Raw genomic sequence first — 26,965 nt, 5'->3', positions numbered from 1 at the left:
TTTATGTAATGACGAATGAAGCAGAATACTCCATGTGGAATGAAATAACGGTAGAAACTCAACAAAGTTAAAGTTATACGAAGAAAAACATCTCATTAGAGTCTGGGCACCAAACCCCTCTCTATGCAGTAGCACCTCCTAAACAAAATAGTTAAACTTACACTCACCTTTCTGAAAAATCAGAGTCTATAAATTCTCTAGCCCGTTTTCTATCACTGAAAAGAAAAAAAGATACCATAAAAAGAACATGCATAAAGAACTTTATTTCATGAATAATTTATTGTAACTTGTCTAATTCCACATTGAAAATATCCAAACACAAAAGTAACAAATATAAAAGATACGTACATGAAATAAAAACTTAAATTTTATCACTGGACAAAGACATCGCAACATGATAGCCACAGTTTGAAATGAACTCAATGAATCTTTAGGGAGGAAAATACTGCAGGTTTATAGAGGAGAAGGCATAGAAAAGTTTTATTTGCTCTGGGAGAAATGACTATAAAAACATTAGATAATCAGACTGCCCCCAGCATACAGCACAGCTGGTGCTGAAAAGAGCCAAACTCTGGTCACCTCCAAAGTCGGCCAACGCTACTGGCACAGGCTTGGCTTTCATTAAATTCTCTCTCAAGGCTATGAAAAAATCCAAGATTTTTAGATCTTAGATCTACATGAGAAATGTTGTTAACGACTGAATAAAGGCAAAGGAATTACAGGTGACTCTGTCACTTCATCTTATTCGATAATGGAAAAGACATTATGTATACACATGAAACTCTTCTGTCTCTGTCTGTGTGTATGGCTTACAGCACTCTGCCAGGATTGTTATTTCGTTCATTTCTTTAATATCCTTGAAGCAAGGAGATTCTTACTCAACCAAGATTTACTGTTTGCTAGAACTCACAACTGTAAGTCAATGATAGAACCACCAGTGTGGCATGCCACCTTGGAAATAACTTCTAAAGTGACAAACTAAAACGGAATCATTTATTTTACTACTTCTTTTCTTTTATGGAAGGATGAGATGGTGAAATGATAAGGAGTGGAGAAAGGTTGAATAAAGGTATTTTACAGGTAAAGAAACATAGAGATTTGATACTAAAAGTGGCAAATGAGTAACAAAGAAGGGATACTGATTTAATTGCCCAGTGTTTAAAGGAACGAAGATAAAACTCAATGAAAGTTTTAATATATTTGGGCTCTTTTTCCTAGTTCCTTTTCTGGTTTTAAAGGAAATAAACATGCTGGTTTTAAGGGGAAATTCTGAGTACACACACATGTATATATAAAACTCCTTTCTAATGTTTGTTAAAACAATATAAAATGCAGTTTTTACATCTCCAAAGTGGCTAAATGTCACAATCATAAAAAGTAGTCTTCTTTCAGAGTTGAAGAAAGAAGATTCAGTTACAAGTTATTGTTCTATTTTTCTGTTTAAAAATGGTTGCTCCAGGGATTTCCCTGGTGGTCCAGTGGTTAGGTCTCCACGCTTCCACTGCAGGGGGCACAGGTTCAATCCCTGGTTGGGGAAGTAAGATCCTGCATGCTGTGGTGGTGCAGCCTAATTAATTAATTAATAAAATAAAATAAAATTTAAAATGGTTGCTCCAGAGCTGATTTATATCTAGGATATAAAGTGAAATAAAATAGGTGATCTTAAAGGAAACATATTAGTTTTTAAGAACATAAAACAAGAACAGAAGACAAGATAGTGAGAAAAAAAGATCAGAACTTAAAAAAAAAAGTTTTTAAGAATGGTAATTTGCAGTACCACTCTTACCCAGGGACCCAGCCAGTAGCTTCTGCTATGTGTGTCTGAGTAACCATTGCTGGTGCAGGGGTATATGGACTCCCAATCAGAACACTTCCTGAACTGGTTAGTCTCTGTGGTGTACTTATAATCTGTAAAGTCAGGACAAAGAAAAAAATATTCTTAGTTATTAAGGAAACCCTACAGGCAGAAAATAATGCTGAATGCTAACCTATACACAAGGAGTAAACCTTACTGTCTAAAATGTACTTAATATCAATCATCTAAATATAAGCAATACCTCTGATACATTTATATTCTAAGATCTTAAAGCACAAGTATCCTGAATACTGATATGAAGTCACAATGTAGATTTCAGCAAGTGAACAGCAATTGGGAGGGATTAAGTTGGCAACTGACAACATTTTAAAAATCAGAAAAATGAAAAGCTTTCTTTGAAATTATGGAAACTAATTTCAGTTGAACTCTATTTACTAGAACTGGGGTAACAGCAAATTAATTCTTCACAGTCCACAACATATACAAAGACATAATACAATTTGGATTCTTATACAGATATAATTTTACCTGTTTTTTTCAAGAGCATTTCCTCATGTCATTAAATATTCTTCGAAGACATTTTAAAGACCATAAAACACTCTGTCATGTGGATTAATTATCCCCTATTATTAGATTTTTATGAATATTCAAATATTAAATATTATAAATAATGCTGTGATAAACATTTCTGTAAAATGATATTGGCTTTAATTTCTATTTCCTATGGATAGACTCCAGAAAGGGAATTAATGGAACTAAGGATATGGACTTTTCCAAAAAAATTTTTTTATTTTGGGGATTTCCCTGGTGGCGCAGTGGTTAAGAATCTGCCTGCCAATGCAGGGGACATGGGTTCGAGCCCTAGTCCAGGAAGATCCCACACACCACGGAGCAACTAAGCCCGTGTGCCACAGCTACTGACCCTGCGCTCTAGAGCCCGTGCTCTGCAACAAGAGAAGCCACGGCAATGAGAAGCACGCACACTGCAACGGAGAGTAGCCCCAGCTTGCCGCAAGTAGAGAAAGCCCGTGCATAGCAATGAAGACCCAACACAGCCAAAAATAAATATTTATTTTATTGTTTTTATATATTTTTTGTTTTCTATTTTATTGATTTTCACTTTTTATTATTTGTTTATTTGGGGTTTAATTTGCTCTTTTTTAAAAAATTTATTTATTTTTGGCTGCGTTGGGTCTTCATTGCTGCGCATGGGCTTTCTCTAGTCGCGGTGAGTGGGGGCTACTCTTCCTTGTTGTGCACAGGCTTCTCTTGTTGTGGAACACGGGCTCTAGGCACACGGGCTTCAGTAGTTGTGGTGCGCGGGCTCTGGAGCGCAGGCTCAGTAGTCGTGGTGCATGGGCTTAGCTGCTCCATGGCATGTGGGATCGTCCCGGACCAGGGATGGAACCTGTGTCCCCTGCATTGGCAGGCAGATTCTTGACCACTGCACCACCAGGGAAGTCCAAAGATATGGACTTGTAAAAAACGTTTCTTGATCTGTGTTGCCAAATTGCTTTCCAGGTCTTATAGTTTTCATTGGTGAAAATAATTTGGCACCCTAGTAATATCTTTAAGTATTTTCATAAATAAATAAGTAAATAAATAAATAAATAATAGAATAAAGGCATGCTCCAGGGAATGGGGGTATTAATGGGGCTAGGGAGATGTTACTACATACAAATGCTTAGGAAATGCTTTTAATATGTTAATTCTATAGTTCAAAAAAAACAAAACACAACAAATACTGACAGATGTCTGGAGAATTCTGATTCTCCTAATATACCAAGGATTATTAAAGAGGGCATTCAGAAGTCTGCCTCATGAGAAAATATGAACACTAGACAAGGTGTTTGTACCTCCTAGCCCTGCACATATTCCACACCACCTCCTCACTTCCATTTCAATGCACGATCTTTAAAGGTAGAGAGTGTCTGCGGGGCCTACCATAGTGCTAGGGGACTCTCATAGGAAAGAATCAATAAATATTTATTGAACTGAGACAGAAGATCCAGCTTTTAAAATGATGGAAAAGAGTAGCTTCTTTGTTCATTGATATGCTAGAAAGGATTATATAAAATCCTGTAAGAAAAGGGCATAGTTCTCACCAATCACAGCACCACACACTCAGATGTTCTCTTTCATGCTGACCCTGAGTGTGAGAGCTTGAGAGGGAAATTTTGAGCGTTTGATCAGTCTCTGGTCTACTCTATTCCTAGAACAGGAGTCTCCAGAAAGCAACTTATCTAAGCATTCTGATTTACCCATGAAACAGACTGCATTACTTGTGCAGTATTATTACTAAGGAGTTTTTTATTCATCTGTTATTAGGACCCTACAGGCTTGGTTTTACCTGATTTAAAGGGCTTTGTAGGAAAAAAAGAAAAAAAGAAGACGAAGAAAGGAGGAAGGGAAATAGGACATAGAGAAAAGCTGGTTATCTTTATTGAGAATGACTTTGGAAATAAATTGTTATGTTCTACTCTATTTTTCTTCCTTAATGTCAGATTGTCAGCTGCTATTCTTTCCTGATCTGAGAGGCATGAGCAATACTCTGTTCCTTTCTCTTAGCACAGGGCCTGGGAAGTCCTTAACAAACGTTTCATGAACGAACGAACTGGTGGGATGCTCGACTTGAATTGGAACCACAAGTTAGAAATCCTTATGAGACGCAATGAGTTCTTAAACTAGGACAGTGACAGTGACTGAGCCTTAAGAAACAAAATCAAAGGGAAGTCAACGAACACAGGAAAATTAGTTCACATAGGTGATAAGTCACATATGCGCTATAAAACGGAACCTTAATTTTGAAATCCCAAACTAAAATAGTATTCAGTTAATCTGATAAGGAAAATGAACATTTATTTTAAATTTAAGTCTTCCTCACCTCCCCACAAAAAAACCAGACATCCTTAACTTAAATGTAATCATGTGGTTTCTTTGACAATAGATTACAGTTAGCCATAAATCAAAGAGCAACTGAACCTCATTCTGAAGATTTTCTTATGTACTACTGCCATCTACAGTAAGAAAAGCCAAGAGAGAATCTATACTCTGAAAAGAAAGACTCTATATAACTATAAAGTGTTATATTAAAGGATTTCATTATTTGACAAAATTTTCATTTTCACTGTAAGAAACAAGCAATTTTTAACCATGTTAAAATAATCATGAGATTATCTTATATAAAAAACCAGATACCTTTTTTTTTCTTTTTAAACTTTTTATTTTGTATTGGAATAAAGCTGATTAACAATGTTGTGATAGTTTCAGGTGCACAGCAAAGGGACTCAGCCATGCATATACATGTACCCATTCTCCCCTCCCATAAAACCAGATACCTTTAAGAAAAGAGCACGTATCCCAAAGTGAAACAGTTACTGCTGAACTAGCTTCTAGAAACACAGAAAACAACTTTTTCTTGAGGCCTTTTGAAATTTCTATCTACCATGAAGATTTGGCTTCCAAAGGGACATGTAAAATTTAAAGGGCAAGTAGAGAAAGACAACTGTAAGAAGGAAACAGGTGAGGTTTCATTTAAGAATTTTCTAACAAAAAATTTTTTAAAATCATGGATGAGAGATTGAATGTGAGGGAACAACATTCAAAAGAGACAAGCAAGAGGAGAGAGTGGCTCTCGCTGGGGTTCCACGATATATTAGGAAATCAAAAAGAAAACTCTGATTCCTGCCTAGGGACTAAAAACTACAAAAAGCACCTCAGAATTGGGAAGACAAATGAAGGTCTTGGGCTGGCCTGTTTCAAAGGAGAGGCCGAAATCTCCTCTCTGTCTGACCTTTGCTTTGCTGATTCTGAGGTTTGCAGTAATTGGGTACGTCCTATACAGGACTACTTATCACTGTCAGAACTGAAGTGTGTAAAGGCTTACATGTACATTAGTTTAAACTGACAATGGGAAGAACAATTATGTTTCTAAAAGAGGAATTCAAATTTGAGCCATAGCAGCATCACTGAAATACCAAGAGGAAACAGTCTTTCAAAATAGAAGAGTGCTGTAAGAGTCAAAGTCAAGAAAGTTCACATCTGTTTGTTTAATTTTGATGTTTATATAATCACATCTCAAAATACCGACTTTCAAGTCAGGTGTATAATCTCATTTGCACCTCCTGTAGTGGCTGGTGAGGGGCAAATGCTTAGCAAACGTTTGAAAATATACCCTGAACTACCTTGAAATGCAGATATTCACCTGAGCTTAAGTTTCTAAGAGGCTTGGAGCTAGATTACATTCTTCTCATAGTTACAGTATTGTGCAACATCTTTAGCTCGGATTCTGCAGATGATTAACAGTCCTCAAGGGATCAAGAAAAATGTTGTGTCTAGAATGGCTTAAGATCTCAAAGTTTTCTGAAGCCATTCAGAATGTTAAAAGAGATTTCTGTCTAAATAATTGTGCATTTAACATAGTCCACAGTACCGTACATCACAAACAAAATTTATGCTTATTGCTTTATAGATAAGAAGATGTAAACACTGACAATGAAGAGTTACTGTTCAAATGTTTACATACTTTTGCTAATGGTGGGTGAGGCCATTTAAATTAGGTATAGTTTTTAGATTAGCTGCATGCAACTCTGTTTATAAATAAAGCTTTCTTAAAAGTGCTATATACTTTAAGCTCTAGCATAATTAATGGAATACCTTCAGAGAAACAGTTAAATACTTTCCATTTTAATTCATTATTTCTACTGCTAAAGATTAAAATGAACTGGTGAGTTGTTTCTTCCTAAATGTCCTTTCATCAAAGAGTTTCAAATTAGTAGCTCCAAATATAGATTAACTGTTGGGTCATACTCAATTTATATGATATTCAATTTATATGAGATTACACGGTTTAGTGCAGTAAAGGCTATTTTACAAGAAAAAGGAGAACATAAAACATAACAGATTTCAAATCAATTTAATCGAACAACTGAAAACAAGAGAAGTCTCATATAGGGAGCAAAAACCTTAATATTAACACATTCAGAATCCACAGATTCAAGTACGTGAAAATTGAACATTGAAGAGTATAACGACTTTCTTTTTCGTAAGACTAATCAGTTACATTCAGGTAAAAACAAAACTTTAAAAAATAAGTGACTGAGATAAGAAATTAACTGGAATATCTGACCAAGCATCTTTGGTACAACTCTCCTTTAAATAAGTCTTGCCTAAGCAAAGTTTCAAGTCCTAAGATATGATGATTTTCTTACCATTTGGGGTCCAACATTCACATTTATTGGTCCTAAGGTTTTTGGTAAAATCTTTGTTGGTGAGTTGGTGCTGGAAACTGGAAATGCAACAAATGAAACGTTACCTGAAATTATATCAAAACACTCGGTTAATGTTCTGCAATATCAAGGCCACCTTCTACCTATCTATGCATCCATGGTCCTAACCAGCTGTGCTTAAGTAATCTATAATTATCTTAATAAGGAAGTTAAGACCAAAGAGCCATACTGAAAAGCCAACCAACTATTGCTTTGTTGTAGTGAGAACAATTAATTCTGCAGAACAGCACACCTGTAAAATAAATAGTTCAGTCTGTCTGACAACTACCGGACATTGGTTTTTTAGAGGAAAAGTTGGCTTTTTAGAGGAAAGTTGGTTTATCTGACAACTACTGGACATTAAGTTGGTTTTCTAGAGGAAAAAACATTTTGAGAGTTCATAATGCACATCATAGTTTATATCAGAGTTGAGAATTCCAGTTAGATCTTTATTAGAAATCACAGAACAAAAATAAATGCATGAAGTATAACATGAAATAAAATAAGTATCTTTAGAATTTCTTTACAGTATAACATTTTATACTAAAAGCTAACATGTTTTCAAAATGTTCAGTTGGCAGTGTTCTGAGATTTTTATCACAGTGGAGAAATAAATGATGCCACCTAGTTTCTGATGGTGGAAACTATGAGATCTGTATAGTGTTTTCAAGTGATTTCAACAATTTAAATTTCAAATTAAGGTAGCAAAATGCCTTCCCCCCAAATGAAAAGCCAACCAATAATTTTCTGAACTACCATGTCAACTACTTAACTTCTCTGGACAAACGTCAGTTTACCAATGTTCCTCTTAGAAGATAAGAGTGTAATCCAATATAACAAAGGAGATCACACAGGAAGTGCGTGAAAGAGGGTCAATATTGAAACTCTGGGGAAAAAACAACATTTAAGAGCAGGACCAGAAAGGCACCTCCTTCTCACTCTCCCTCCCCCTTCCTGAGCTCCCCCAAAGCTTGCCCAACTCTTGAATGCCCTTCTCTTATCTCCTAACTCTCAGTAGGTCTCCTGCAGTAAGGAACTCAGGCCACCAGGCTCTTCTTCCTCAACCTGGGAACTTACCAGCACCCTCACATATTTTTATTTCTCTCTGAGTGGAAGATTCTCATATAAATTACTTCTTTCATGTCTGCTCTGCACTTCCTGTCTTCTCAGGGAACTCACGCATCAATTATTTACTCTGTCTTCTGAGTTTTCAACTATACTACCGGTTCCTTCCCTCAGCTTCTCTCTCTGCCCCTCTGCCTTGTATTATTTCCCCTCAAATTCTACACTTCAAAATCAAATTCTTTATCTTTCTCATGCCCACTCAGCAAGGCCCAGTAACCCAAATCTGCTTCTCCTTCTTGGTATAGATCATCATGCACCCAGTGACCCGAACCAGAAACCATCAACCCCTCCTTATTCAACCAACTACCACATCCTACTTGTTACCTTCTTACCCTGGTTCCTTTATATTGCTGGTGCTTGTTTAATTTGGAACTTTATCAAATCCGGTTTGAAAACAGTTACTCTCTAATCCAGAGGTTCACAACCCTGGCTGTGCAATGGAATTATCTAGGAAGCCATAAAAAATGCCAGTGCCTGGGTCTTACCCCCAGAGCTTCTGATATAATTGAACTGGAGTCAACCTGGGCACCAGACTGTTAAAGTTCTCCAGAGAGTTCCAAGGTGCAGCCAGAGCTGAGCCCCACTTCCCCGACTGGGTATCCAAACAGCTTTCCTACCCCTCTGCACATCTGTGACAAACCAGTCTTTCCACGGAGGAAACTGTGCTGGACACTCCCCTATTTAAGGCCTTCAGAGATTCCATGACACTTCCTAAATGCCTCTCAGACTCCTCACATGACACACAAGCTCCCGTTTGGAGATCTCACCCCGCCTCCCTTCCCAGTTTCATCTTCAGCTACTCTGTCCACATGCACCCTAGGCTCCCATCAGATTAAATACTTTGCAGTTCCAGGAAGGCCCCAGGTCAACCACTCCAGCTTTGATGCACACTCTTCCTTCTGCTGGAAGTCTCTCTCTACTGGGACAAGGCCTACCTTCCAGCACTTCAAAATGGTACTCCTTACCATTTTCTGAGAAATCACCAAGTTCCAGGGTCTGCTCTAGAGGCTTCCCATATATACATCATCTCATTAATGCTTAGGAGAACAGTGAGACATATATTATTGATGACTCCATTTTACACATGAAATTAACACGGAGTGAGGTTAAACAGTCTGTACAAGGTCCCACAGGCAGTAAAGGGCCATAGCTCCACCTCCGAAGCTTCTGCTGTCTGTGTCACCTCCCCCTTATTAGGCGTCTCCAGCCTCTAGGGTCTAGGTCTTGGATGCCCTTCTTCTGGCTTTTCATAAAACCTATTATTATCTACTTGTAATTCTACTATAAGTAGGCTATGTTGTCAGCTTTGTATCCTAGCACCTGGTTTAGTCCCTGGCCCCAAAGAGGTACAGGAAACAATAAAAACTGTTGGATTTGCACAGATTGGAGCTATTACCTTTCCTAATCTGGATGCCATGCTTCCTGTAATGTAGCCTAAATTGTATCTTTTGTTACTTTTTAACAGGTGAAATAAATTTAAACACCAGGTCCTTTGTTTATTGTTTTTAAACATGACTGACCAACTGGTATTAGCAAATAGTTTCCTTTCTCTGTAACTGTGCAACTGATCTTTTATACAACATGCCTCTACGTTATCAAATACGGTTTGATATTTATAACCCAAATACGGTTATTCACCTGTTTAAGAATTCACTTAACTGGAGAATACTAATTTATAATTCCAGAGGGAGGAACAGGTCTGTAATTGATAGACATGTGCCATAAACTCAGTCCTAGACAGGAGGGGAAACACCACCGATCCATGTGAGGAAGAACCCAGCCATGATAAAGTCTGGCTCTCAGATGTGGTTTTTTTTTTTTTTGCGGTACGCGGGCCTCTCACTGTTGTGGCCTCTCCTGTTGCGGAGCACAGGCTCCGGACGTGCAGGCTCAGCGGCCATGGCTCACGGGCCCAGCCACTCCGCGGCATGTGGGATCTTCCCAGACCGGGGCACGAACCCGCATCCCCTGCATCGGCAGGCGGACTCTCAACCACTGCGCCACCAGGGAAGCCCTCAGATAGTTTTTTAAAATGACCTTAAGGCTGCTGAATGTTTAAGATGAGATCATCTGTGATACACCATATTAGAAACAAAAGCCAAAAACTTACAAAAAACAGTGAAGCAAGAAACATACAAAAAAAAAAAAAAAAGATAATTAAGGTTAGGGAATAACCCTAAATTGAAACTTAACAGTAAAGACAAACTAAGACTATAAAACTTAGGTCAAAAACAGAAACAAGAGGGACTTCCCTCGGTGGAACAGGGGTTAAGAATCCGCCTGCCAATGCAGGGGACACGGGTTTGAGCCCTGGTCTGGGGAGATCCCAAACGCCGCAGAGCGACCAAGTCCGTGTGCCACAGCTACTGAGCCTGCACTCTAGAGGCCACTCTTCACAACAAGAGAAGCCACCGCAATGAGAAGCCCGCGCACTGCAACCGAAGAGTAGCCCCTGCTCGCCACAACTAGAGAAAGCCTGCGCATAGCAACGAAGACCCAACGCAGCCATAAATCAATCAGTAAATAAATTAATTAATTTTTAAAAAATTAAATTAAAAAAAACAAAGGGCTTCCCTGGTGGTGCAGTAGTTAAGAATCCGCCTGCCAATGCAGGGGACACGGGTTCAAGCCCTCGTCCAGGAAGATCCCACATGCCACAGAGCAACTCAGCCCGTGCACCACAACTACTGAAGCCTGTGTGCTCTAGAGCCCGCGTGCTGCAACTGCTGAGCACGAGTATTGCCCGTGCTCTGCAACAAGAGAAGCCACCACGATGACAAGCCTGCGCACTGCAACGAAGAGTAGCCCCCGCTCGCCACAACTAGAGAAAGCCTGCGTGCAGCAACGAAGACCCAACGCAACCAAAAATAAATAAATAAATAAATTTAAATCTTAAAAAAAATAGAAAAACCTCGTTAAAGCCAGATCTGTCATGGCAGTTAATATCAAAGAATTTAGATGGAACTTAATAAACCTAAAAAATTGATTCTGAAGTGTTTCTGGAAGAGTAAAGACAGAGAACAGCCAAGAAAATTTTGAAAAAAGGAATAATGGGGAAGAGAGGAACTGTAGCCTCGCAGATTTCAGAATTATTACATAGCTAAAGGGACTGAAATCATGTGACACTGGCTAAGATGCAGACAAAGAAATTGACAAAACAGAAGTTAAAGTCCAAAATTTACTTCATTTATACATGAAAATTTTATATATGGTAAATAGCTTTTCAAATGAATGGAGAAAGGGTAGATTACTTAAGAAATGTTGTTGAGACAAGAAACTGTCCATTTGGATAAAAAAAAACCCTTAGATTTCTCATCTTTCACAAAAATAAATCCCAGAAAGACCAAATGCTTAAATATAAAAATTAAACATTCCAGGCATGTTACAGAATTCAGAAATCTTAAGTGAAAACAGACTGACAGATTTGACTACCTAAAAATAAATATTTTCTAAACAGCAAAAGACCCAATACACTTAAGACAAATCTCAGACTTGGTAAACAAATTTGCACAGGAATAGATGCTTAGTTTTAAAAATAAATAATTCACACACACAAAAAGAAACTTTTTAATGTACCAGATTGGTAAAGATTAAGAAGTCTGATAACGTCCTGAGTTGGTAAAGATGTGGCAAAATGGGTGCATTTAAAAAATATTTAGGGAATTCCCTGGTGGTCCAGTGGTTAGGACTCCCTGCTTCCACTGCAGGGGGGGCACGGGTTCGATCCCTGGTCGGGGAACTAAGATCCCGCATGCCGTGCAGTGAGGCCAAAAATTTTAAAAATAAAAAAATAATAGATAAAAAAAATATTTACTTGGCACCTACTGTATGCCAAGTACTAATGCTAAGTGCTACGGATACTCAGGTCAAGTGAACTGTCCACTGCAGTCAAGGGGCTAACACTATTGGAGAGCCTTTCTGGATGGCAGTCCGACAGTGTAATTAGAGAGGAGTTTGAGGATTGTGTGTTAGAGTATAAATTTTTAAGTAAGGGCTTTATAAGCAATTATACACATTTTAAAGGCTCTTTCTACCTCAACAAATAATCTTTCAACTGCCCTCTGCTGCCTAAGTGGCAAGGTGATCCCTGGCCTCTGCAACAACATCTCAGTTAATAATGGGTATACCCTCTGACCAGCAATTCCTCTGCGGGATGTGTATCCTAATAATCTGAGCAGATGAGAAGAGTTACACATGTCCTAGGATTGCAGCACTGTGGATAAAAGCAAAACCCTGGAAACAATTTAAATGTTTAAACATCTTTGGTACATGCATATGATGGGATATTATAAAGTCCCTAAAAAAATTACAAGTATGTATTGCCATGGAAGAATGTTCCCATTATAAGACAGGATGATTAAATGGTATGATTCCATTTACCTTAAAAACTACATATACACATACGTTTACATACGCATAAAGAGTCTGGCAAGATAACAATAATAGAGGTTAGCTCTGGGTGAGTAGTACGGAGAAGTGTTTTACTTTGTTTTATACTTTATTACTAATAAAGTTTTATGAACATGCATGCACCTGTTTTATAATGGGAAAAGCTATTGCCATTCTGAAGGAAAAAAAAGACAGTGACAGAGAATCAGCCACAGCTGCTGAAACAAGGTGACGATCTATAAATGAAGTACCTGCGTTTTAGAATCAGCAAAAATGAAATCTGTTTTAGCAGCGGTTCAAGGGGCTCTGCTGGGATCTCAGTAATTGTAATATCCAGAAATAACAGCCACGTATTCAGACACAGTTTGCTTTCATCGAATCAACTAGGTTCAGCAGCAGAAATATAATTTTTTGGACTCAAAAGGACATTTAAATAGGTTATAAACATCCAGTCTCCTGAAATTTCAGCCACATTAGGAGTAAACCAAACCAAGTCTAAACAATTTTTCTTAAGTACCTGGCCTTAATTCATAGCTCCGTGGCAACAGGGTCCTGACACTGTCCAAAAGCCAATGCCTGACACTTGATATATTTATTAAAAACAAAACTTTAAAGACCTGCCTGGATTTTGGTGCTGGCAGCTCCCTGAATTAACTAAAATGAGATCGATCACCTAGGAAAGGGGCTAAGAAAAGCTAACACTTACGCCAAACCCTGCGCAGGCACAAAATTTCGGCTCAAATTTTATTTCGATCTCTTGAGTAACTGGAATCCTTCTGTTTTCCATTAGAATTGTCCAGACACCAAAGACTTCTTTCACTCATAATCCTTTGGGGGGTTTCAGTTATAGTTAATCACCTTCAATATGTCCAATTAAAATGAAAAATTCAGTCAAATAATTGTGGTTTGTCTACATGAAGCCAACATAAATTATTTTTCACAGTACTGACCTGCTGGGGGAAAAATTATTTTTGGCCTGAATAAGCTTTGGGGAAGATCTTCACCCAAGCCTATATCACATTCTCCCAGAAGAACCTAATTAGTAACTTATTATAGGAAAGAATATGCTTATTTTATGGGTTTCTAAATACCTCAAATCAGAAGTAGTGTATATCCCATATATACAGGGTCCAAACTTCACAGGACAAGGTAAACTTACAGCCCTAAAGATAAGTTTAAAAAGTTTAAAAATGACCTACATTGGGCTTCCCTGGTGGTGCAGTGGTTAGGAATCCGCCCGTCAATGCAGGGGACACGGGTTCGAGCCCTGATCTGGGAAGATCCCACATGCTGCAGAGCAGCTAAGCCCGTGTGCCACAACTACTGAGCCTGCGCTCTAGAGCCCGCGAGCCACAACTACTGAGCCCGTGTGCCGCAACTACTGAGCCCGCGTGCCACAACTACTGAGGCCCACGTGCCTAGAGCCTGTGCTGCACGGCAGGAGAAGCCACTGCATTAAGAAGCCTGCACACCACAACAAAGAGTGGCCCCCACTCACTGCAACTAGAGAAAGCCTGCGCACAGCAACAAAGACCCAACACAGCCAAAAATAAATAAATAAAATAAATTTATTTGAAAAAAAAATGACCTACATTGTGGTGGTGTATGTATGTATTTGTCAAACTCGGAGAACTCTTGGCTAAAAAGGGTTAATTCTACTATATACATGTAAAATATACCTTAATTTAAAAAATGGGAAAAAGTGACCTAGGCAATTTCATTATTTATTAGTAAGAAGCTAATTACAGATTATACAATCCTCTTGCTTTTCCTCTTCTGTTACCTTCTGCTATCTACTTTTAAAATTTATTTTATAAACAGGTAGTTCATGGAGTTGTCTAAATTACATCCCTCCAGCTACCTTCTCTTTTGAAAACTTCCTGCATCATCACAATCTTTCCCCTTCTGCTGGGTCATTCTTACCAGCACATAAACATGCATTTTTTCTTTCATCTTAAAAACAAAACACAAAACAACTTTTATTAACCATACACAGCTCTCCAGCTACCAACTCTTTTCTGTTGCGCTCTACAGCAAAACTCATAAAATCTGTCAACATCTGCTGTGTCCACTTCTCCACTCTGTTTTCTTTAACCCACTCCCATTCCCGCCCCTCGGCTTCACTGAAACAGCTCTTGCCAAGATCACCTCCACGTTGCTAAATCCAATGGTCAATTCTCAGTTTTCAACTTAACCTTAACCTACCAGCCATATCTGATACTTTTTAAAAACACACCTTCTGGGTTTTTCTGGTGGCGCAGTCATTGAGAGTCCGCCTGCCGATGCGAGGGACGCGGGTTCGTGCCCTGGTCCAGGAGGATCCCATGTGCCGCGGAGCGGCTGGGCCCGTGAGCCATGGCCGCTGAGCCTGCGTGTCCGGAGCCTGTGCTCCGCAGCAGGAGAGGCCACAGCGGTGAGAGGCCCGCGTACCGCAAAAAAAAAAAAAAAAAAAAAAATAAACAAAAACACACCTTCTTTTCAAACACTCTCCACTTGGCATCCAAACCTCCGTTCTCTCTTGGTTCTCCTCCAAACCCACTGGTTTCTCCTTCTCAGTCTTGGTGGCTGGATCCTCCTCTCTAAAACCATTCGGGAGCCCCTTACATCGGTCCTCCGACTATTCTCTGTCAACTCTTCCTCACTAGGTGGTCTGACAGCTCCCATGTATATTTCTCCAGATTAAACCTCTCGCCCAAACTTCAGATTCATGTATCCAACTGTCATTTCAAATATCTCCATTTTGATGTTTAACAGGCATCTCAAACTTAACATTCTCAAAATATAATTCCTGACTGTTCCCCATCCCACCCAGAAACCTCCTTCTCCCATCTCTCTCTTCATCTCATTAAATGTCAACTCCATTCTTCAACTGTTTAGACCAAAAGAGATCACTGTTGACCTTCTCTTATAGCCTACATACAATCCATTAATAAATCCTATTGGTCCTATCTTTAAAAATGTATCCTGAATAGAAAACAAACTAGTGGTTGCCAGTGGGGAGGAAGGAGAGGGACAATATAGGGGTGGGGGAGTGCGAGGCACAAATTATTGGGTGTAAGATAGGCTCAAGGGTGTATTGTACAACACAGGGAACATAGCTAATGTCTTGTAGTATCTGTTCATGGAAAGTAACCTTTAAAAATTGCATATTGGGGCTTCCCTGGTGGCGCAGTGGTTGAGAAGCTGCCTGCCAATGCAGGGGACACGGGTTCGAGCCCTGGTCTGGGAAGATCCCACATGCCACGGAGCAACTAGGCCCGTGAGCCACAACTACTGAGCCTGCACGTCTGGAGCTTGTGCTCCGCAACAAGAGAGGCCGCGACAGTGAGAGGTCCGCGCACCGCGATGAAGAGTAGCCCCCGCTCGCCGCAACTGGAGAAAGCCCTCGCACAGAAACGAAGACCCAACACAGTCAAAAATAAATAAATAAATTTATTTTTTTAAAAAAATTGTATATACTAAAAAAAAAAGGTAGATGGCCAATGTAAAAACAAAAACAAAAAACCAACCCCAAACAATCTATGTAGCAAGAGGTGGCTGTGTCAGAACATTGCTGGTTTACATTTATGATGGTGGTCCTTATTTTAAATTTTTCCTTAGTTCTTTGCTATATGTCTGTATCCATATCCACAATAAAAATGATTTAATGTTTACAAAAAATAAAATAAAATGTTATCTGGAATATAACCACTTCTCATCCACTCCACTGCTACCACTATGATCCAAGTCACCATTTCTAGACTGAATTATTGCAATATCTTCCTGATTCATCCACCTGTCCTGCATTAGGCCCACCTCACCCCACAAAACTACTCCCAAGCCTTCCGATACAGTAGTCACTAGGTCAGAGGCTATAAAGCATGACTTTAGTAGTTAGTACAACTGAGGACCTAATTTCTAAACGTATTTAATTTTAACGAATTTAAATTTAAAAATTGAAGCAGTATAAAATATTTTCCCATTAAAAACAGCATTATTGTTTTGGTAGTACTACATTTCACCTCAATTGTTGAAAATTTAACATCTAAACAGAAATGTGCTCTAAGTGTAAAATACAGATTTTCAAGGCTAAGTAATCAAAACCTAACTCTCTAAAAATTTGATTATACTGATTACATGTTCAATGATAATGTTTCGGATATTGGATTAAATAAAATCTATCATTCAAATTAATTTTACCTGTTTCTTTCTACCTTTTTAAACGTGGCTACTAGAAAATTATAAATTATGCGACTTACATTATCCTACTGAACAGCACTGCTGTTCACAGCGGTCAGAGTGATCCTGCTTTGTGGAGTAATTCTCTTTCAGCTCTCCAGTGGGCTTTGCATCTCAGTCTGTGTGATGGTTTACAGAGCCCTGTGTCACCTGACCCCTCCTTTCTGACCTCATCAACTGTCAAATCTCTCCCTTCAATCCACTACATTCACCCAGGCCTCTTTGCGGTTCCTCAAACCATGACAAGCAAATTTCTACCTCGTGGCCTTTGTCCTTAAAAGTTTCCTCTGCCAGTAACTTTCTTCCCGCAGATAGCTACATGCCTTATTCCCCAGCTTCCTTGAAGACTGTGCTCAGCTGTCAGTGTATCAGAGATGCCTGATCACCCTACATCAGCACTTCTTCACTTACTATGACTTTCCGCCAGAGTACTTATCTGTATATGATGTACTGCAAATTTATATTTACTTGCTTACAATCATATAAGCACCCACTCTCAGAATGTTAAGTTCTATAAGAACAGGGGATTCGTTATCTTATTCACCGCTGTATCTCCAGCACCTAGCACAGTGCCTGGGACATAGCATAGTTCGACAAATATTTGTTGGATGGATGAATGAATGAATGAATGCACAAATACATGAATGTCTGCATGGAAGCATGTGATACAAATTCCGGAGACAGGAGTATACAGTTAAACTAAGTCTCCTCTCGTCCCCGACCACCACCTAACCATTCCCTTCCCTAGTGACAGCTACTGGTGCCAGTTCATATATAACCTTTCAGAAATACACTAGGCATATACAAACATATATGCAATACATATCCTTTTCTCCTTACACATATGGTTTGCATATCAGTTTGCATGTTGCTTTTTTACCACTTAACAATACTATACCTATTTTAGATGTCTTTCCATACTACGTACATACATATGTAATTTTGCTTCAATATTTACTTCATTAGCTATGTAATACTTCTTTTTATGGCTCTAGCAGCTTATCTGAGTCCCTTAATAATGGAAAGCTTTTAGTGTTACAAACATGATTAACAGTAAAATCTTTTATTACTACAAGTAATATTGCAATGACTACACATACGTCTTTACACACATTGGTTGTACCAACTGGCTGTAACAATTCACCCTGTTCAGAAATGTATGAAATGTATTCATTTCCACATATCCTTACCAACTCAGTGTGTTATCAAACTTTATTGTTGTCAATCTTTAGGTTAAAAATAGTATCTCACATTGATTTTATTTTGGTTTTATTATTATGAATAAGACTGACGTGTTTCGTTTAAAAGTCATCTAAATTTTCCTTCCTGAGAATTATGACCAACTTTCTATTGGCTATTGATGATTTGTTTTATTGGTTGACCCTCTTTAAATATCGAAGGAATAAGAGTATTCTTTGTTATACCTGCTGAAAATATTTTTCCCAATTTGACATTTGTCTTTGGCTTTTATATATGATTTTCTTTCCACATTTTAAAAGAATGCTGTCCATCTCATAGTTCTTTCCTTTTATGACTTTAGTGCCATTAAAAAGGTCTGTGAGTCTGTTTAAATATAAAAATAAAGGAGGCTGGAGTAACTGCAAAGTTTATTTATTTATCTTCGCTTCCCACCCTGGAGCTGCACGTTATACATGGGTGTGCTATGTTTTACTCATCTTACAGGTTTGGTATTTTCAGTTGGATATGCTGTTCTTTGAATTTAATTATCATTCGTTACATATTAAAGTCTGTATTAAACATCCCCCATGTTTTCTTATAATCCTTCGATGCCTTCATTTTAAGTTTTACATCCTTGACCATCTGGAATTTATTTGATGTGAGAAGCGAATGATCCAATTTATTTTTCCTAAATGGCTACTTTTAATGAGTAATCTACTCCCCCTCCCCCATGCTAACATGAAAGTCTACCTTATTGACTTTCTATTTGCTCCACTGATCTGCCTACTTATGTGACAGTATCATGTGCTTCACTTCATCCACAATTAACATTTCAAACAGAGAATAAGGAGACTCAGAAGAAGAAAAGTGTCAAGCATCTCTTTCCTTCCCACACTACCTTTTAATTATTTGTTAATAACTGTTTTAAAGGACTATCGATCAGTTTCAAATACAGTACTAATGAGGTCAAGTCCCAGGCCGGTTCTGGAATAGGCCCATTCATTTTGCAAAGAGCAAAGATTCCACAACCTTCAGACTATATTTCTAATTTCAGCCGGCCATCTAGAAAGCAACATATGTCACTGAAGAGAGAGTAAAGTAGGGGGAACAATATGATGGCTCAGGGGATATCTATCACCTTTATTTGAAAAATAACTCAGGCCCAATAGATCAACAGCACTATCTTCATAAATGAAACACATATTAATTGCTCATAATTAATTTGAAAAGACAACATATCCAACTGGAAACAGCAAATCTGTAAGATAGTAAAATACAGCACATCCATGTATAAGGTGCATGTCAGGAATGGGAACTGAAGGTAAATAAACCTTGCAGTCACTCTGACTTCATTCGGTTTTGTTTAAATATACTCAGTTTTTTTTTTTTAGTTTTCATTCTATTTATAGGTTAGCTACTATAATGTGCATTACCTATATGCACCCTATAACACTGTTATGTTCTATTTTGTTGCATCTGTACTCAATCATGTTCACCAAAGTTGCCAAGATTAAATCCAAAGGCCACCATCCATTACTAAACTCTTTAACGTGGGTGACCACAATATCACTGCAAACGGTCAGGGTGAGAAAGAGAAGATAAAAGTTCATAATATCTCCAAAGTATAATGGTTAAAGTGACCTCTAGAACCTCCCTCTCTGTATGTGGTTCCAAAATGGAAATCAAGTATCCTTAACGCATAGATAAAGACAGAAGATCTGAAATGCACATTCCTACATATCACAGGCATGGAAGCCAAAGGCGGGATGTTTTTGCAGCTGTCAGAGCACAGGACTTCTGTGATTTCCCCCCAGTGGACCACCTCACCAGAATCTTTCCAAAGAACCACAGAAAGGATCCTTGAAATGACCATAACAAAAAACAGTTCTACAGCCCTCAGGGTATACTCCTAATGGGTCAATAAATCTTTTACGTCAGTCTTTCCTACATACTTTCCCTAGAGGATCAAGTCTTTTCTCTTGGCTTCTATAAGCATTTTTACTTGGAGGACACCTTTTAAAACAATTAGCTAGCTCCCTCTTTCTCTGGTATCCAGAACCATAAATGCCCCGGATTCTTCAACTTGAAAGGAGAAAAACATTTCTTTTTCCATCTTCCTACATGTCAGGATTTAAACAGGGCCTCTTCATTGCTTAGATGAACTCCTTAATTCAAGCTCTAGTATCTGGAATATTATAACTGTTTTCATTTAGTTCATCAAACCTCAAAGCTAAAAGATCTTAGAAATCATTTAGTCCATTCTCACTGGGTTTCTCTTGTAGGACCCTTCCCTTTCAATACTTTCTCGATGTCCATCCAAAAACACGCATCTCATCTAGAGGCTGGATCCTACTGCTTCTTCACTGGCTTCTTTATCTTTATTTAAAACATGCCCTTTTGTCCTTTTTCTATTTACCCTGCTCAGACAAGGATCATCTTTTAATTCTTGATTTTCTCATTTCTCTTCCACCTCCTTAATTAGAATTTCCCAGTTTTGGACACTCTATCTTCTGATTAATAATTGAATTAGTTCACCATATGGCCTCAAACAACTTGGTTCTTCCACGCCTTCCCAGTAATTCTTACCAAATGTGCTTGGACATAGGATACAAAGGGGGTGAACAAAAGTGGGAGGGGGCAGTGTCCCTCTTATTCAAAATACGTATTTCTGGGTTCCACTAAACACCTAAAGAAACCAGGTGGGAATGCGTATTTTAAACAAGTGCCTCAGAGGATGATCAGGATCAAGCAGGACTGGGACAAACGGCTGCAAGTGCCCCTTTCCTCTCTGTTCAAATTCAGGAAGTAATGGAGTCTAAGTAGACTCTTTCTACTACACTTACCTCTATTTTCATTTTAAAAAGAGAAGGGGCCAAGTGACCCTTATATTATTATCATCATCATCATTTTTGTCTCTTGTTCTTAAATGCTGTATCTTTTCAATGTTTAGCCTATTTTCAACCACTACTTTTAGCACCATCACCACAGCCAACACACTTGCCAGATGGCACACAGACGCTGTCCGCATGCCTAGAAAAGAGTGTGAACAGAAAGCAGCACATTTTATCTGGTACCAAGAGCCACTGAATGGCTAGAGGAGATCAACGCAGCTGGGCGCAACCACAAGGGTCAGAACTGATGAGCATTACAACACCCAAAGGCACTGAATTGGAAATCACTCTCAAGAAGAAGCCCACTACCCTCTGAGACGGTAACCTGCCCCAGACAGTGTTAACAAATAAATCATTTTAAATTTACAGTCAAGAGAAGCTATTTTTCTAGTATTTACAAAAGGTGGCAATGACTACAGACAGATCGAGTTTAAAAGGTGCGTTCTTAAAATAAATTTAAAACTTTAGGACACAAATTCAAAAAGACCAAAGACCACCCATGAATCAGAATTTCAAAGGCAGTTCTTTTCCTTAGCAAATAAGAAAAGGGATCATTATATTCCATAGGTCATGCTAAGTAGCTCATTCAAAATTGCATTGTTACCAACTTCGTATTTCAATAATATGTTCCACTGAGAGCTATTACTGAAGCTACATTTAAACCATACTGTCAAGAGCAGGAAATCTTAGACACCAGTATCAACAAACGCTTTTGTACTAAAATCTTGCCCATTAAAAGATTCTGCTAAGGCTTCCCTGGTGGCGCAGTGGTTGAGAGTTCGCCTGCTGATGCAGGGGACGCGGGTTCGTGCCCCGGTCCGGGAGGATCCCACATGCCACGGAGCGGCTGGGCCCGTGAGCCATGGCCGCTGAGCCTGCGCGTCCGGAGCCTGTGCTCTGCAACGGGAGAGGCCACAACAGTGAGAGGCCCGCGTACCGCAGAAAAAAAAAAAAGATTCTGCTAAATTTTATAAATAAGTTCTACTGGGTCTACTTGGCAAACAGTAAGTGCTCAGTTAGAAGTCTCTTCATCTTTCTGTCAGAGAAATTGCCAAGAGAGCTGCCAAACTTTGCAAGAGAGAGCCAAATGCCGAAAACAAAGCCCCCTGCTGATATCTCCAGTTTTAGAGTCAAGACCCAAAAGTTCACTTGAAAACTGGTTGCTTAAAACTTGGTAGAAAGGAAGAATGCTATTACACCATCGGTTCCTGGAGCCACTTGCAAAACAGAGTTAGCTCATAATACACTTAAGGCACAACACTCATACCTGCTCCTAAACAACGGCGTAAAAGGTTTTCTTTTCAGAAAAATGTAGGTGTCCGGCAAATCTTCCCTCTGACTTCCACACCAGAAATGAGAGATTTCTAGGTCACCGTCAACAGTTTCTAATTGCATTAAAATATGTAAGGCAGAGAGAACATCTACATCGGTCACTCTCTGGGTATTCTGAATTGGAGAAAAATGAATAGCGAAGGCTCAGATTGCCCCAGACATCAATTTTTGCTAAAGAGTTCACATATAAGGCAGGAACCACAGGTACTTCACTCCAGAAGTCTTTTTTCAGCCAATATATTGCTCTTAAATTGAAGGGTTAACAGTCTCAATTACTTCTGCACTGTTGTTAATGATGCTGTAACGTACTGTCATGCCTACATTTATGATCATAAGTGACACAGTTTTTTTAATATAAATTTATTTATTTTTACTTTTGGCTGCGTTGGGTCTTTGTTGCGGTGCCCAGGCTTCTCACTGCGGTGGCTTCTCTTGTTGTGGAGCACGGGCTCTAGGCACGCGGGCTTCAGTAGTTGTGGCACGTGGGCTCAGTAGTTGTGGCTCGCGGGCTCTAGAACACAAGCTCAGTAGTTGTGGCCCAGGGGCTTAGTTGCTCCGTGGCATGTGGGATCCTCCCAGACCAGGGCTCGAACCCGTGTCCCCCTGCATTGGCAGGCGGATTCTTAACCACCGCGCCACCGGGGAAGCCGCTGACCCACATTTTTGATAACTGCAATCTATGATGCTGTCAAAGTTATGTTTCACATGTGAGGTCACCAACTTTTTTTTAGGACTGTCTATTCCATCAAAACTATACATTCTTTGGTCAAAATTATAAAAGTTCTTACTCTAATCAAACCTATAACTTGGTAAATCCATTTTAAACTCCATGTAAGTTGGTTATCTTAGAAAAAAATTCAAATGCTCCATATTGCTATTCCTTAAAAAAGCAAAATGTACACAGATCGATTTTAAACTCAATCTTAATTCAAACAATGATCTGAAAAGTTTTGAAATCTCTAAATTCTATTGTCATTATTTGAAGCAAAGAAAATCTTCAGGGAAGCCCACAGATCCTAGCTCAGAGCAAGAGACATTTTTAATAACCTCCTTGAATCTTGGTATCTTTCTCAGTCCTTTCCTTAGACCAACTAAACATTTAGAAAATCGTTTAACATTTGCTCAATATGCAAATTTTGAACTACGGTTCAAAGAAGTTTTTGGCTACTATACGTTATTACTAACTGTACAGTGTAGGGTAGGGCAAAATTTAATAAGTGCCTAATATGTGAAAGATTCAGCGCTCAGCACTGGTTTTCTAAGAGCTAACTTTAAGAAATACATAAAGTTGTAATGCATATAAACACACAGTATACGGGAGCACAGAACTTCTCTACATGTTACTTGTAAAAGGATAGATTTTTACTTTACTCATTATGAACTCCACGAATTAAAAAACTGTTTTTTGACTGCTTTCATTACATGCATATCACGTCCAAGCTCTTCTTATTCTTTTCAGCAGATAAACATTCCCCTCCTTCCATTAGCTTACTTACTATCTTTTTTTTAAAGAGGGAAACTGCAACACATCATTTCAATTAAACTCAAAATATTTCTCCCACATTTCTTATTCAAAGCTCTTTAGAAATAAGTCTCATGGCTTCACACTGAAGATAAAATAGTCTCTCACTAAATGCAAATGATGTTTCATACTGCAATTTCATTTTGAGCCTTAATACCTATTGTGTAATTACAAACTTTTGCCACCTAAGTATTCCTTATATATTTTATAGTGGCTTCGTTTTTTTCCTAATATTCTTTATGACTTAATAATCATTTTCTCCATCACTTAAAGGCACTAAAATTAGCTTTCTCACATTTCCACTAATTACACATAAAATTTTTAAGATTAAGAAAAGCCTCTTCAAAAAGTATGTTACTCAGAATATGTTACTCTATACTGTTTCTCAAATCCTGAATGTAAAAGAATAAATTTGAAATGACTACGTTTTCTTTATTCACTGATTAAGTCAGATTTATGGCCACCCCTCCCGTTTCCAGCTACTGTGAATTTTGAATGAAACAACCTCAATTGTAACAGAAGAAACATCTGTTGCTTTTTCTCTTCATCAGGGCTTTCCCAACTGAAAGAAAGCCTCTCTGCCTGACCTCCTCTCCCACTCCCCCTCCCCCTCCCCCTGACACTAAGTTCCTTCAAACTTTTTTTTAAAGTACATGTATGATTGAAAATTGTACCGTGTCCATTTAAAATGTCATAGTTTACCTAGAGACATTCACTTTACTACAGTTCAAATAATGAGTAAATGTTATTTACATACATCACAAAACCAGAGATGTTACTGGGAGACTATTAATTATAACTAAAATACAGGCTTCAAGAGTACTTGAAGTGATCAGCTCAAGTTGTCACACATTCCAGGCTCACGTAGCTATTGTTTATGGTAAAGATTTTCTTCACAGGATCCAGATTCATATAGGATCTTGCACTCTATATTTTCTCTGCCAATCCAACGCGAACATAATGGCAGTCACTACCCCAAGAGGCAGACACCAAATGGTGCCACCCAAACTCTCACACTGGGCCTCATAATAAACCATAAAGCAGTGGAATGCACCGGCCCCTTTATGAGCAAACAATGCCTGAGCTTCATTAGAATACAGCTGACATTTTCAAAGCACAAATACTTTTAAGAAAAATGTACTAGGAAAAAGAGAGAATGAAACAGCTATAAAAGCTGAAATGTTTTTGTAAGTGTCAGGTTTATTTCAAAGATCCTGAGGAAGCATATTTTGCTGTTGACAATTTCAAAGTTTTCGTAAATGAAAAAAAAATGTAGAGTTAGAGGCAAAGCTTATTTTATTAACTACTGGAAAGAAATGAAAGTAAAAACTCACATCTGAATTGCACTCACAAGTAAGAACCACGAAGTACCTTTAATATTATTCATTTCTTTAACTGCTTCTTTAGTTCTTGCACGGAGAAAATGGAGCTCCAGAATTATCTTTATATTTAAATTGATTTATATAAGTAACAGTGATAAACTAAGCTTACTCTACCCCTCCCCCCCACCCCAACCCCCATACCCTGTAGCTTTCCTGTCTGCAACAAGCAAGGACGTCTTGAATTCAGCGTGCTCCTGGCTATTTATCAATTTAACACTGCTGCTGTTGAGAGAATATAAAATAAACCCTGTAAAAACGCACCCAGCAGTAAGAAACAAAATGATCTCTCTTACCTGGTCTAATGAAGCATGCCTCTCACTGCAGTACCAACAACACTCTACAGTCTTTGTTACCATTCAGTGGAAACTTGAGACTGTGTCAGACATGAGCAATCGAGCTCAGAAACACTCAATTTAAAATACTTCTCAGTAAAACTAAAAAGATGCTCAAGAAAATAGTTTCATTACTAGCTTTTAAAAGACATATGAATACTGTCTAATGCAACAAAGACACTTAAAAACGAACCAAGTACAGGTCTTACTGTTTTAGAAACAGGCTTAAAATAAAAGTGGTGAAAGAATACGCTGCCTAACTCCACCCTAACATTTTTCTAAAAATAACTTGAATTTTAACTGGCTAAAAACCAAGATGGAACTTACTTATGAAACCTGCATATTTCGAATTATACATGTCAGGGTATTTGCGGGCTCCAAAGCAGTCACAAAGCAGGAGGCCTCAGTGCATCTTGAAAGCAGAGCAAAAGCACCATGAGTTTCAGAGGGAAAAAAAAAAAAAAGGAGGAGAAACTCTTGAAAAACTAGTCAGGCTTTTCAACCTGTAATAACTGTCCAGCTCCTCTGGGAGGGAAAAAAAAAAAGTCCTGGTTCTGCCCCCTGAGATAGGAGGCTATGCTTCAATGCCAAAATGAATGACAGGCCCATTTCTGATATCAACAAAGAGCAGCTTAGTGGTGCTCGAATTTTTTTCACTTTCCCACACAGTTAGAAGTTCTAACTTTTTCAGGTTAGTACCTTTGTATCTAGGGTTAAGTACCTTTCTCCATTTTCTCGAGAGAACCCAATTATGTTGTCCTAGTTTTTTAAATGATTAATTAAAAATACATACCTAATTATCTTACTCGGTTTTTCCTAGGCAGGAAGCTGAACAAAAGATGACCTATTAAATTCCTTTCCAAATCTAACCTTTGCAATATCAGATTACCATATGACTAATTATTAATATTAATAAGCTGTGCCTGCGTCCTGACAATGGGCCCCAAGAGGAAGAGAAAGTAGGTAACAAACATAAAAATAAGGTAAAGGAGACTATAAAATTTTCAACCAGCTCGGTGTAAAGATCATTTATCAAAGTACATGTCTCTGATTATACAAATTCAAAACAATAAACGCTTCAGTCAACGGACATATGAGCCAAGCACTATTTTGGGCTCCGTGGATACAGCAGTGAACAAAAGCCAAATGAAAATCCCTGCCTTCAGTGGTTTATATCTCAGTTCCCTGAACGTGTAACTCTCCTGGATGAATAAGGTACCTTTCCTTCTTTGATCAGGTACCACCTAATCTGAAATATTCCTCTCTGAAAGTATGTCTTGACAACAGCTCCAGCAGGGCAAGGATCTTGCGCTTGGTTTAGTGCTATATCCCCAGTGGCTAAAACAGAGCCTGTTAGACACCCCAATAAACATATACTGAATGAAACAGATCAAACAGAGCTTTTTCTTAGTCAAGTTTTTCTTTGTAAACAGACTATGTACCACATATTACACTTTTATACACACAGAGATATGTCAAAAATAATATAGCATAGGGTATAAATTAAATTGA

General features: G+C 38.4%; 1 protein-coding gene across 11 annotated transcripts in view; it reads right to left on the bottom strand.

Moving 5' to 3' along the window:
* Positions 1 to 26,965, bottom strand: part of TFDP2 (transcription factor Dp-2) — a 171,666-nt gene that overhangs the window by 48,893 nt on the left and 95,808 nt on the right. For 6 of the 11 annotated variants that reach the window (XM_067737621.1, XM_067737622.1, XM_067737626.1 and 3 more), the window contains 3 exons: positions 7,027 to 7,130; positions 1,787 to 1,908; positions 168 to 215 (listed from right to left, as the gene is read on the bottom strand). In XM_067737621.1, coding sequence (XP_067593722.1) covers positions 168 to 215; positions 1,787 to 1,908; positions 7,027 to 7,130 — 274 coding nt within the window. Of the gene's footprint in view, positions 1 to 167; positions 216 to 1,786; positions 1,909 to 7,026; positions 7,131 to 14,833; positions 14,969 to 25,414; positions 25,689 to 25,780; positions 25,805 to 26,965 lie in introns of those variants that run through there. The other 5 variants (XM_067737624.1, XM_067737625.1, XM_067737632.1 and 2 more) reach the window with 5 other exon arrangements.

This window comes from Pseudorca crassidens, chromosome 5 (genome assembly GCF_039906515.1).
Source record: "Pseudorca crassidens isolate mPseCra1 chromosome 5, mPseCra1.hap1, whole genome shotgun sequence".
Taxonomy (NCBI): Eukaryota; Metazoa; Chordata; class Mammalia; order Artiodactyla; family Delphinidae; genus Pseudorca; species Pseudorca crassidens.
The sequence above is the reverse complement of the archived record's forward strand: the minus strand, read 5'-3'. Positions and strand labels throughout refer to the sequence as shown.